Below are 12,564 nucleotides of genomic sequence, written 5' to 3'. Positions count from 1 at the left end.
GAAGAGACCAGAGAGGGCACCCTTGGGCCAAGAACAGCACAGCAGACGGAGTACCCAAGGAATGTGACCCAGTATGAGGTCTGAAGGGCTGGAGATCAAAGCAGTCCAGAGTGAAGGGCCTTAGGGGACCACAGCTGGCAGGGCCCCTGGAGGGCACAGTCCCCGCCCTCTGAGGCTCAGGGGAAGGCAGACTCTTGCCCAGGCACCAGACAGAGCCAAAGGCCCCGGCCTGGGCCTCAGGGCAGGCCAGGATCATGGCCCAGATGTCCACCAGCTCTGTGGACACCTCAGCTCCTGACCATCCACAAAGGGCAGGGACAGCAGGCGGTCACTGCACAAACCCACCTTGACAAAGGCATCTCGGACATCCAGTGCCTGCTCCCTGCTGAGCGGGGTGGACACTGTCTCCCCACGGGTGATGAGGGTGCGGCTGGTCAGGCAGTTCATCAGGTCTGGGGGGTTCACCTGGTGGGGCAACATCCAGGTGCGCACACAGCCGCCCACCAGCTAGTCCCTCCCTGGGACCCGCACCACACCTAGAACCCCTCCCTCCCGCTTCCCAGCCAGGCCTCACTAGGACTGCCCCCCACTAAGAATGCCCTTCCCCCCTGCCCTATAGCCAAACCCTCCCCGGCCATCAAATCCTACCCAAACACTGCACAGGGAATGGAAGGGCTCTCTGACAGCCCCTGCCTGTCGCCCCAGCAGGTCACTGTCCCTCCGGACTAGCTCTGACTCTGGCTTCATTCACCGCACTTTTCCAACCCAGCAGAGCCTCGTATGTGTTTGCTAAAAGGCTGACTGACTCACTCGGGGCTTCCTGGTCCCGTCAGCCCCCACCGCCCCCGGGAGCAGCCGGGCTGACGGGCAGTGTGGCTCCCCAGCTCTGGGCTCCCCCCTCCCAGGGGGCCTGCGCCCAGCCCAGATCCTGTGCACAGTGGTTCTCAATGTTGAATTTCTCCACCTGCCAGCCCCCGAACCTGAAGTCAAACCTGCCCCTCTGGGAGAGACAGAAGCAGCCGTGGGGCAGAAGACCAGGCACCGACCTCGAGCAAGGACGCAGCTGTGGCCAGGGACGGGGAGAACAGGACCTCGCAGGCGTCCAGGTTTTCAAATGTCCGGGCTGCCAGCAGCAGGAGGGGTGGCATCAGGCGAGGGGGCGGGCATGGGGGCCGGGGACTGGCTAAGGGGACCGAAGGCCACCACCCCTGCTCTCAGGGGGCTGCGCTGTCCACGGAGGACACCATTCTGTGATTAAACCCTTCCCTGGGCTGCTGTACATTTGATGTGTGTTCTCACCCAGAACTGTGAGCACGCCATGAGCGCAGAAACCGTGTGGGTCCCGGCCCCCAAGCCGCAGACACTGGTGGTCGTGCCCCCTCCCCCGACCTCCGCTCCGGACTCCCAGGGCACTCAGTGGCTCCTACCAGACAGGCTTTGTGAACCCATCTAGCTTAGGGCCTGATACACTCTGTCCTTCCCCACCCGGGCCCTGCTTTCTCAGGCCTCGGAGCCTTCAGCCTGCTGTGCCCTTTCTTCTCGCCTCTTAGTCTTTTAAGGCTCACTAGACTGTGAGCTCCTGAGAGCTGGGATTATTCATTCATTAACCGAACAAACTCTCCCAGAGGGGCAGTTTTAACTAAAGCTCAGGCTTTTACTCTGTCCAGGGACCACATTGGGGACCAAGGGCAAGAGCAAAGTGGGACTGGGGGCCTGCCTCAGAGGACCACCTTCTAGCCTGGCACACGGTAGGTGCCCAGGGAGTGTTAGGTGAGTGAACATCTTCTTTCCTGCTCTTTCCCCTTTTCTGAAGATGACGATTCAGTCACTCACACCTTAGTATGAATTAATTAAAAAATTTGCAAACACCTGGCTGGTACAGCTCAGTGGATTGAGCGCAGGACTGCAAACCAAAGGATTGTGGTTCGATTCCTAGTCAGAGCACATGCTTGGGTTGTGGGCCAGTTCCCAGCAGGGGACGCACAAGAAGCAACCATACATTGCTGTTTCTCTCCCTCTCTCCTTCCCTTCCCCTCTAAAGATAAATAAATAAAATCTTTTAAAAAATTTACAAACAAAAAAACCCTTACCCTCTCTGACCTTAAAGAAGAAACCAAATTTGAAAGTGGCCTTGAAGGGCCAATAGTCTGCCCCATTACACTTTATCCGTACATCTCTACAGTGATATTTCAGCACTGCGAAACCACACCTGAGGCTAGCAGGTCTGTTCAAACCTACCTCGGGTGCATTCTCCCTAAGAGGGTACATGCTGAGACAGAAATAGCCACCTGGACTGGGTGTCTGGGCACAGCCAGGTGCCGGGCTGCCCTTGGATCCAGTGCAAGGCGGGGAGTGGAGTGCCATTCGGGCCTCACCCTCATACTGCAGGTTGCCCAGGTGCAGGATGGAGGCCAGGAGCTTCGAGATCTCCCAGTTTTCCGTGTCGGTGAACATGAGCACCTTCATGGCGGAGCGGATGTTGGCATACTCCTGGCTGTCCTCCCGGCCCTCACAGGTTATGCAGTTACCCTGCAGGGAGAGTGGGTGCAGGAGGGCATCAGGGGGCCCAGAGAGGCAGTGCCCGAGCTGGAGGGCCCTCCTGCCCAGCCAAGCCGGCCTGGGGCTCCGGGCATGGTGAGCACCCTGACTCCTCCAGAAGTCCAGAGAGCTCCCACCTGGGCGTCTCAAGAACATGTTTCCCATATCTGGAACCTTGGAGGCCCGTTTTCTCGTGAGTAGGAGAGGCAAGGCCACTGACGCTGGGCCTGGTCCATCACCCTTCCTGGAAGGCCCCGCACCCAGGCCCTGCTGTGCTCCCCTCCAGCCGTGCTCACCCACCCTCAGGGACTTGAACCCCTCACCAGGGACAGATGGCGGGGGGAGCACTGCCAGGGCCAGCCTCACTGTGTGTGCCTGGAAAGCCCCTCTGTGTGCGTGTGTGTGTATGTGTGTGTGTGTGAAAGTGTGCCAGGCTAGCCAGCCAGCTACAGGACATGTCGAGGAAGACCTGTCACACACACACCCCTCAGGTGCCATTGCCCACACTTGTGTCCACATGGCTCAGCCCAGCTCCAGGCAGCCTGCGATAGGTCCTCCTCAGCACTAGGGGCGCCCCCGAGCCAGCCTGCTGTGTGCCTGGTCGCCCACCTAGGTCTGGGCAGCGGCAATGGCCCTGGGGCCCACGCCTCCTTGGTGGCCTGCCAGCAGTGAGAGGCCGCAGAGCCCTGCAATCCATGAGCCCTGGAGTAGGAAGCCAAAGTGGCCCGCACCCTCCACTCCAGGGGGACTGGCGAGGCCCCGAGCTTCATGTCCCCTAAGACTGAACCAGCACAGCCGAGGTGTACAGGCGGGTTTTTGCGCACATACACACGGGTGTGTGTGTCTGTGTGTCCCAGGCTCTGGGACACCCACATGCATTTAGGAATGTGTGGCTGTGGTGAGCATCTGTCCAGATGTGTACAAGCGGGTGTGTGCCCAAGCAGGGGACAGGCCTCATGGCAACTCAAGGCCAGGGCAGGCTGGGGCAGGTAGGGCACAGGAGAAAGCCCACACGGAAATTCCCACTCACTGCGCCTGGAGCTGGGGAGGGGCGCAGGCTGCCCTGACCTCACTGGGGCGGATGTCCCACTCCCCAGACGCCCGACTGGGCCTCACCATTGCCAGGTAGTTGTAGTCCGTGGCCTGGCCCAGGCCCAGCTTCTTCTTCTGGTCCTCGCCCATGCCCTCCAGCATGCAGTAGAACACGTGGTAGTTCCTTTCATCGGGGGCCTGGAAACATGGGCACAGGTGTTGGGGGTCAGGGGCACGCAGGCCGCAGCCGAGGGACACCTGAGGCTATTCGGATCGTGTGGCTACCATGCAGTGCTGCCTCTCGGGGTCCCACGCAGCAACAACTCTGCCCCTGGGATTGGGCCCACCTGGCGACAGACGCGTGACTTCTCCAGCAGGTACTGCTCGATCCTGGCGCCCTCGATGGCGCCCCGCTTGTTGAAGTGGATGTCGATGTACTTCCCAAAGCGGCTTGAGTTGTCGTTGCGGATGGTCTTGGCGTTCCCAAACGCTTCAGGGTGGGTAGAGGGTCACGGGCAAGGTCAGCCCCCACCCGGCTGCCCAGCCCTACCCTGAGATCCCTGTCCCTACCTTCCAGGATGGGGGTGGCCTCCAGCACCTGCTGCTCGATCCAGGAGTGCTGCCCGCTGATGGCCGCCAGGAACTGCAGGATCAGCTTTGTGCTCTCTGTCTTCCCCGCCCCGGACTCCCCGCTGCAGAGGACGTCCAGTGAGCTGGTCACAATATGCGCTGCCCCTCCCCACTAAGCTTCAGCGGAAGCTGCTTCCCCCAGGAGCCTGCCCCCATCTGTGAAATGGGCTGACAGCCTAGGCCTTCCAGGGCAGGGGGAAGGCTAAAGGGGTTCATTACTCCACCACAGCTGAAGGTCACTTTCCTCGCCCTTCATTCAGATGTGTACACCCCGCCGTTCTAACATGTGCCACAGAGCATGGCACATGTTAGATGCATGATCATACTTTGTCCTTTTACACTCTGCCCGAGAAAGACAAGATCCCGAGCTTTCAACTGACTCTAACTTAACAGGGCCCAGCAGTGAACAAGGTTGGCCGCAAAAGCTAACATGAGCTTTGGTAGCATTAATGGAGATATAAGACCTGGGAAAGGGGAGGTGATTCTCTGCATGATGAGGCACTGGCAGAGCTCCTGGGCGGGGCTCTCCACATGGCACTGGGAAAGGAAGCGCTGTCTTGCCGTGTAACTATGCCGTGACACACAATGACACACACACAAGATCTAATGTAAGTAACTTTATGATTTTTGTGTTGGGCCACATTCCCAGCCATCCTGAGCCGCATGCGGGCTGTGGGGCTGCAGGTTGGACACCCCCTTGAGGTGATTAAGCCTGGGGCCCCACACTGGTGCTGGTACGCCCACCTGATGATGCAGCACTGGTCCCGGCTGTTGCGTTTCATGTTGAAGTAGCAGTTGTCGGCAATGGCGAAGATGTGCGGGGGCATCTCCCCGATCTTTTTGTTGGTGTACTGGCGGATGTGCTCCGGTGAGTAGATGGACAGCAGCTGGTAGGGGTTCACAGCCACCAGGATGGAGCCCGTGTATGTCTGTGAGGATGAGGAACGGGAGCTCACCACTTTGCGCGTGGGAGGCTCTGACTCCCAAGAGCTCTTGGTTCTGCCTGCTCCATCCGTCCCTCTGGGAGGGACAGCACTGGCTCTGCGGTCACACCGCTCTGGTGTCAGAATCCCGCCTCCCCATGGTTGGGGCAGGTCTTCAGACTAGTGCTGGGTCTGGCCCAGAGGAGGTGTCAGCAACGTGGGATGAAGGGAGAAAGGAGATGAGGAGGGAGGGAGAGAGGGTCTCTGAGCCTTGATTTCTTTATCTGTAAAATGGGCATAAAGCAATTGTTTATGAAATTGAAAAAATTGATAGCACACGGCAGGGGCTCCTCAGGAGCCGGCTGCTGCCTTTGTCTCCAAGCCCTGTGGCTCACACTTCGAGACTGAGATTCTGAACCTTTCTAGGGCACAGGAAGAGCCACGAAGCGCTGAAGGGGCCTCAGGGGTGGGTGGTTTGGGTGCTGGGTGGACGGAAGCTCCAGACACCCCGGGCAGCGCAGGCTCCGGGCCCAGATGCTCCCCAGGGGTCGTGTGGGCACCGTCTCTCTGTGGGCTCCTCTCTTGTGCACGGAATGGCCCGAGTGCAAAAGTTCCTGCCGGGGGCCGGGCCCTGCCGCCCAGGGGACAACAAGGCCACCAGGCCCGGTGAGGCGCTCAGTGGTTCCTTCTCCCGCCTCCGGCCCCTCCCCACCCCAACCTGAAAAAGTCAGGCCCAGCCTGTGACGGGTGATGGGAGTGTGACATCTGGGCCTGGACAGGCTGAAGAAAGATGAGAGCTCACAGGGGAGGTGACAGCCCCGTCCACCCCTCCCACCTTGGGTTCAGTGCTCCCCACCAGAGCCACAGCCTGGCCCCAGCAGCCTCAGCCGGCGGTGGCCACACAGGAGAGGTCCTGCTGCCGGCACCAGGGAACACACCCACCCTGGAGCCGGGCAGCCCTGGGGGGCACCTGGCAGTCAGACTCCGGTCCTGGTTCTGCCCACCCTTCCCTGGGACCCAGAGGACTCTCCTCTTCCTCCCCAGCTCTCCTCCAAGCAGCCCATGCCAGAAGCAGCTGAGTCTCACCATGCTGACCAACTGACCGTGTGCAAGAGCCCAAGCAGGAAGACGGGGTGGGATGGGGAAGGAGGCTGGCGGGCAGCGGCCGGGCCGAGCACACGTGGCAAGCTGGGCCGCTCTGTGCTGCACTCGCCCGGCCGCCATAGCCGCTCTGAGGTCGGGAAGTGAGGAGCAGGAGAAAAGGAAACTGGTCAGTGGAGCACAGGGAGACAAGGTCCTTCCCCACCAACACCCCCACACACACCCCAGGGCGGGTCGAGTTCTCGGAACAGGACCAGCCAACCTCCAGCCCCAGGACACCTCTGCCACCTTCCTCTGCAGCTCAGCCCAGTCCAGCTGCAGGAACCAGCTAGACTCGTCTCCTGGTGGAGAAGTGACCACAGGAACGTCCCCTTGGCAGACCACTTGAGTCTCTAAGCCTCAGTTTGCTCATTTGGAAAGGGGGTGGTTAACATCCACCTCCCAGGCTGTTGTAAAAACCAAAGGACATAACCTTTGCCTGGCACAGAGCGGCTGTCCATAAGCACCACCTTCCTTTCTCTTCATACCTTCTTAACGATGTGATGCTCACCCACCTGGCCCATGGCCACCACAGTGAACGAGCTGGCTTCACACAGTCACTCAAGAACCCGAAACATACAGGGAGGCTGACAGCTGGATGCTGGGGCCAGGGAGGGAAAGCCTGGGGCTGTAGGGGCTCAGAGGGGGCCGGTGGGTTCCTTGAGGTAGGGGTGCGGGAGAGGGAGAGCTGAGGTCTCTCAGTGGGAATCAAGCACAGAGGCATGAAAGGTCGTGACATGTGGGAGGTCTGCTGGGAAAGGTCACCCTGGCAGCCGTGTGGGGATGGACAGCAGTGGCTGAAGCTGGAGGCAGAGCTGTATTTCAGACCCAGTGAACCAGCCGGCAGGAAGGGGAGTCGGAGCCAAACAGAGGTGGCCCGAGAGCAAGCTCTGTGACCGAGAGCAAGAAAGGTGCCATGGCAGGAGGGCCAAGGGCACGCTGAGAGCCAGGAGAAGGCTTCCTGGGGCTGGGGCTGGACCCCCTTGTCCCACCAGGGCTTCCAGGCCCTCTCTACTCTGTCTACAGTCCTGAGGGCCCTCCCGAATCCCAGGGTCTCGCTCCCATGCCTCCCGGGTGTCCCCACCTGATGTCCACTCTGTGCAGAGCAGAGCTCCTCTCCCTCCCCAGCCTACTCCTTCCCGCCTCGCAGCTCGGCCAACAATGCCATCGGCATCCTCACCCAGGCACGACAGGACCTGGGACCACTCCCTTGGCACTTCCTTCTCCTTCGTGCCAGCCCGCCCCTGTCCATCACCATGCCCATGCCCTGGCTGAGCACCGGGATGAACTTGGGGGCTGCGGAGCTGGCAGCAGAAGAAGCGAGAGGCTTGGCCACTGCTAGCCTGAGCCCCGGGCCCGCCTGCCCATCTATGGGCCTCAGTACCCATCCATCCCCCCAGCCTCTCAGCACTGCTTCCTGAGCCCTCGGGCCCTGTCTCTCTGAGTCCACAGTCAGCAGACGGTGAACCCCCCCTGCCAGCACAGGCCCCTCACTCAGTCTCCAGTAATAAAACCTGCCCTGCAAGGCCGTGGGCTGGGCAGGAGAGAGACTACTTCCAAGCCAGGAACACAGCAGACAAGGTCCCTAGGGGCCTCCAAGTCCCCAGGAGGGTTTCAAGAGGCCTCTCTGGGCCAGAGACACACCCTAGGAGATGTGGCTGGAATCCATTTTACCTACCTCCACCTCCTCCAAGAAGCCCTCAGGCATGCCAGCCTACGGCCTCTACCTTAGCAAACCATGGAAACTAAAACACACATCCTGGGACACACACACCCTCCCAGGGTCACTGCCCACCCGAGAGGTCTCCTCATTTGCCAGAGGGAAGGCTGTGACCAGAGAGTGGCAGAGAGCCCCCAAAGTCCCCATGGCAAGACCAGGACCCAGGCCTCCCAGATCTCTGTTCAGGAAGTCATGGGTCCCTGTCAACCCTGCCACCTGTTCCCTGCCAAGTCCCAGGACAGCCCTGGCCTCTGTGACCACCCTATGGGAGATTGCTATGTGTCCTGGGGGGCCCTCTCCTATCTTCAGTGCCCGAGGCTGAGTGGCCCTGGGGTACCGTCTATTCCTCAGGCGCCTGGAGACGGACCAGCTGGCGCAGGTGAGCCCCGGGCAGACAGTTAGGGACAGAGTGCCCGCCCCCCTCACGGCTGTGAGCAGCGCGGTAATCTGAGGAAATCCTGGGTGCGTGGGGCTGCGCCCAGGGTAACCCAAGCCATGGAGTGCCCGGGGGTTGCCATGGTTAGGGGCAGGTATGGTTTCTGGGTGGGACAAAGGCCCGGCTGCTCCTTCAAAGCCCTGCTCTAATCCCACACCATCCCAGTCACAGAGTTGTGAAGTCAGCAAGTCAAGGAAACCTCCTTGATCACTGCAGTTCCTGAGCGTGACCCCAGACACCAACAGGCACCTGGAACCTCAGGCCCGGGGACTGTCGGAGCCGAGGACTTTCTGGGCGCCGCGGCCTGGCTCTCTGACCAGAGCCTCTGTAGAAGCCGTGCAGACGCCTCCTCTCGGCTCCGCCCGGCCCCCCTGCCTCCACGTCCTCACCCAGAAAGTGGTCAGAAAGGTTTCCAGTGACACTTCTAACGAGGCCAATGGTGCAGATCTCAGGGTTTTCTGGAGCGTGGGTAAACCTCTGGAATTCTTTTCTTTGACGCCCTGGTCAGCCCACTCAAGGACACAGTGTCCAGGCTGATTTCCCCGTTAGCGGCCAGCTGATCCACAGACCCCACAAAATGGCATGAACAAGATTCACTGGTCCGAAGTGTCCACCCCTCGCTCTGTGGATCCCATTGTTGCCTTTGTTCCTTGATCCCATCCACTAACCAACTCCCTCCCCCATGAGGAACCAGTTTGCCTGCAAACTCCCCAAATGACACCTGAAATAACCAGCTTTGTGCGTCTGAGTGATACCCACATCCCCCCGAGCACGCCCTCCACACCAGCCTGCCCAGGGAGGGCCTGGGGCCCTGTTCAGGACCCATCTGCTCTCTCCCTGTTGGGCATCCACAGTTACCTTCACCCCTGAGCTGCTTGAGGGAGGGGCTGGGTCAGAGCCACGCAGTGACCCCCACGCGCAGCTGTGGAAAAGGCCTTTCCATTTCCACCACATATTAGTGAGGCCAGATTTTCTCCACACGCTTCAACCAAAACAACAGCACGGCAGACGGAGTGCAAAGCACACATGAGAATCCAACTGTTTTCTATCACAGCCAGACATCCAAGGTACTTGGAAATACTGTAACACAATGTTACTCTTCTCACTATTTTTTAAAATTTTGGCAAATATCATTCTTTTTCATAAAAATGTTATTCCCTAATGGATTTTTATGGTTATTTTTAAATGAATTAATAGAATTATTAAAGGTTTTAGCTTTAATTTATAATATGAAAAATAGCACAAGATGCCACTCATGTAAATGCTCTTTGGGTTCCTTAGTAATTTCTAAGAGCATAAAGGTTTCCTGGGCCAAAAAGAGTGAGACCCTCTGCACTGAATGTCCCCGTGGGCCCTTCTTTCTCTGATGGTCTCTGAGGCCACCTCTTGGGGTCAGCTCAGTCCTGGCTGAGAAGACTGCCTGCATCTGTCCTTCTAAGTTTTAAAGTAGCGGAGTGTGGGGTGTGCATACGACTGGTTGTACTGGGCAGTCTTGAGAGGATGGTCAAGGAACATGTTCCTTCCTCCATCTGCTTCCTTAGGTAAGGACTCCCATCCCATTTTTTCTGGATCTCGAGGAGTCAGTAACAGCCCTGACCTCACAGAACCCCAGGGGGCCAGAAATTCCCTGTCTCTGGTAAACACTGAGCCTCTCCTCAACTCTGCCCAGTAGTGTCAAGACCTGTAGCTGAACAAGAACCTATGGTATGAGACTTCAGGTCAAGATAGTGGCACAGGTAAACATGGCTATCTGTCAGATGTAGAGTTCTACACACTGGTTATGAGGATGCTTAAGGACCTTAGTGAGGACCTCAACAGCATAAAAAAGATCCGGCTAGAAACAAAGGATACACTAACCGAAATAAAGAAGAGCTTATAGGAAAATGATAGTAGAGTGAATGAAGCTGAGAATCAAATCAATGACTTGAAATATAAAGAAGTAAAAAACAACCAATTGGAACAACAAGGAGAAAATAAATCCAAAAAACGAAGATAGTGTAAGCAGCCTCTGGGACAACTTCAAGCATTCCAACATTCACATCATAGGGGTGCCAGAAGGAGAAGTGAAAGAGCAAGAAATTGGAAACCTATTTGAAAAAATAATGAAAGACAACTTCCCTAATGTGATGAAGAAAATAGACATGCAAGTCCAGGAAGCACAGAAAGTCCCAAACTAGATGGATACAAAGAGGCCCACTCCAAAATACATCATAATTAAAATGCCAAAGATGAAAGATAAAGAGAGGATCTTAAAAGCAGCAGGAAAAAAAAGCAGTTAGTTACCTACAGGGGAGTTCTCATAAGATTGTCAGCTGATTTCTGAAAGGAAAGTTTGCAGGCTAGAAGGGATTGGCAAGACATATTCAAATTCACGAGAAGCAGGGACCTATAGCCAAGACTGTTCTACCCAGCAAAGCTATCACTTAGAATTGAAGACAGATAAAGAGCTTCCCAGACAAGAAAAAACTAAAGGAGTCCATCTTCACTAAACCATTATTAGTGTATGAAATGATATTTTCAAAAAGATCTTATTTATTTTCAGAGAAAGGGTGAGAGAGAGAGAAACATCAATGTGTGGCTGCCAATCATGTACCCCCTACTGGGGACCTGGCCCACAACCCGGGCATGTGCCCTGACTTGGAATTGAACCAATGACCCCTCGGCTCATAGGCTGGCACTCAATCCACTGAACCATACCAGCCAGAGCTATATGAAATGTTAAAGGGACTTATTTAAGAAAAAGAGATCAAAATAATGAACAATAAAGTGGAAATAAATAGATATCTATCAACAATTGAATCTAAAAACAAGCTAAGCAAACAAGAAGAATAGAGACAGAATCATGGACACAGAGTTTCGATGGTTGCCAGAAGGGAGGATGTGTGGGGGAAGGATGAAGAGGTGAGGGGATTAAGAAGTACAAATAGGTAGGTACAGAATAGCCATAGGGATGTAAGGTACAGTATAGGAAGCGGGGTAGCCAAAGAACTTATACGCATGATCCATGGACATGCGTAGTGGTGTGAGGACTGTCTGAGGGAGTGGGAGGTGCTGGGTAGAGCAAGGCCAAGGGGGAACAATGGGAACAAATATAATAGCATAATCAATAAAATATAATTAAAAAAGAAACTGATAAGAAAAGAAACAAACCACCGCTCTCCCCACCCACAGGCCACAACAGACCATGGCCCAAAACAGAGGGTGAGCCGGAAGGAGGGATACAGGCAGATGAGTCCCCGGCCCGGTGGCCAGCAGCAGACCTCACAGTCTCAGGAGGCTGGGCCCTGGGCAGCACAAGCAGGGCTGTAGGTGGGCAGGGCCAGCGGGACTCACATAGATGAGGTGGTCCCGGTAGCGGATGAGTAGGTTGCGCAGGATGCCGGCCTCGTTGAGGTCCCCCAGACGGATCATGTCCTCCACTCCGTGGACCGATGTGGGGTGCATGGGCTTGATGTGGGTGGCCTTCTGCGGGGAGATCCAGTGTTCCTGCAGGGAGGCACAGAGGCCGAGGTCAGGCTGCTCTCCAGAATGCCAGGCCGCACTCTGCCGGGGTAAAGGCCCTGGGAGGAAGGGAGCCCTGCATCTGCAACCCTGGCGAGGCTCTTGTCCTCTTCTGCAGCCAAAGGCTATCAGCACTAACAGGTTTGAGTCTATGAGGATGGTACTGCCCACCTGCAACCCCCTTGGGCCTCTCCTCCTCCTCTTAGGGACTCTCTCTACAGATGGAAGAGGTAGGCAGGCCAGGAACATTGGCCCCACCTTCTGGTTGTCTTAAAGGGGATTAGAGTCCCCCAAGTACTTTACAGGATGGAATGGACAGTGTAATACTTGCAGATAGTGTTGACCTCAGATCTAGGCTCCAATAAAAAAAATACACAAAAAGTCATTTCAGATAGTTCCAAGAATACAGCAACAGGCTCATGGGATGAAGAATCACTGGGGAGCTACTTTAGATAGTGTGGTCAGGGGCCACCTCCCTGAGGAGGTGACAGTTAGGACCGGGGAGAGGAAATTCCAGGAGCCAAGAACAGCAAAAGCAAAGGCTCTGAGGCTGGTGCAGGAGCACAGGGGCGGTGGAGACGGGGAGAAGCGGCCCCATTCAGGACAGTTTACACAGGGCTAGCTGACTGACACACGTGCAGCAG

The 12,564-nt window shown here is 56.7% G+C and overlaps 1 protein-coding gene across 4 annotated transcripts in view; it reads right to left on the bottom strand.

Annotated features, from left to right (window-relative positions):
* Window positions 1–12,564, bottom strand: part of MYO7A (myosin VIIA) — a 79,156-nt gene that overhangs the window by 46,817 nt on the left and 19,775 nt on the right. For all 4 annotated transcript variants that reach the window (XM_053670780.1, XM_037138101.2, XM_053670781.1 and 1 more), the window contains 8 exons: window positions 11,753–11,905; window positions 4,945–5,129; window positions 4,141–4,262; window positions 3,918–4,060; window positions 3,655–3,768; window positions 2,376–2,529; window positions 1,047–1,123; window positions 346–465 (listed from right to left, as the gene is read on the bottom strand). In XM_053670780.1, coding sequence (XP_053526755.1) covers window positions 346–465; window positions 1,047–1,123; window positions 2,376–2,529; window positions 3,655–3,768; window positions 3,918–4,060; window positions 4,141–4,262; window positions 4,945–5,129; window positions 11,753–11,905 — 1,068 coding nt within the window. The remainder of the gene's footprint in view (window positions 1–345; window positions 466–1,046; window positions 1,124–2,375; window positions 2,530–3,654; window positions 3,769–3,917; window positions 4,061–4,140; window positions 4,263–4,944; window positions 5,130–11,752; window positions 11,906–12,564) is intronic.

This window comes from Artibeus jamaicensis, unplaced genomic scaffold (assembly GCF_021234435.1).
Source record: "Artibeus jamaicensis isolate MK-2021 breed Jamaican fruit bat unplaced genomic scaffold, CSHL_Jam_final contig_64, whole genome shotgun sequence".
Taxonomy (NCBI): Eukaryota; Metazoa; Chordata; class Mammalia; order Chiroptera; family Phyllostomidae; genus Artibeus; species Artibeus jamaicensis.
Note: the sequence above shows the minus strand (reverse complement) of the source record. Positions and strands in the feature narration are given on the sequence as shown.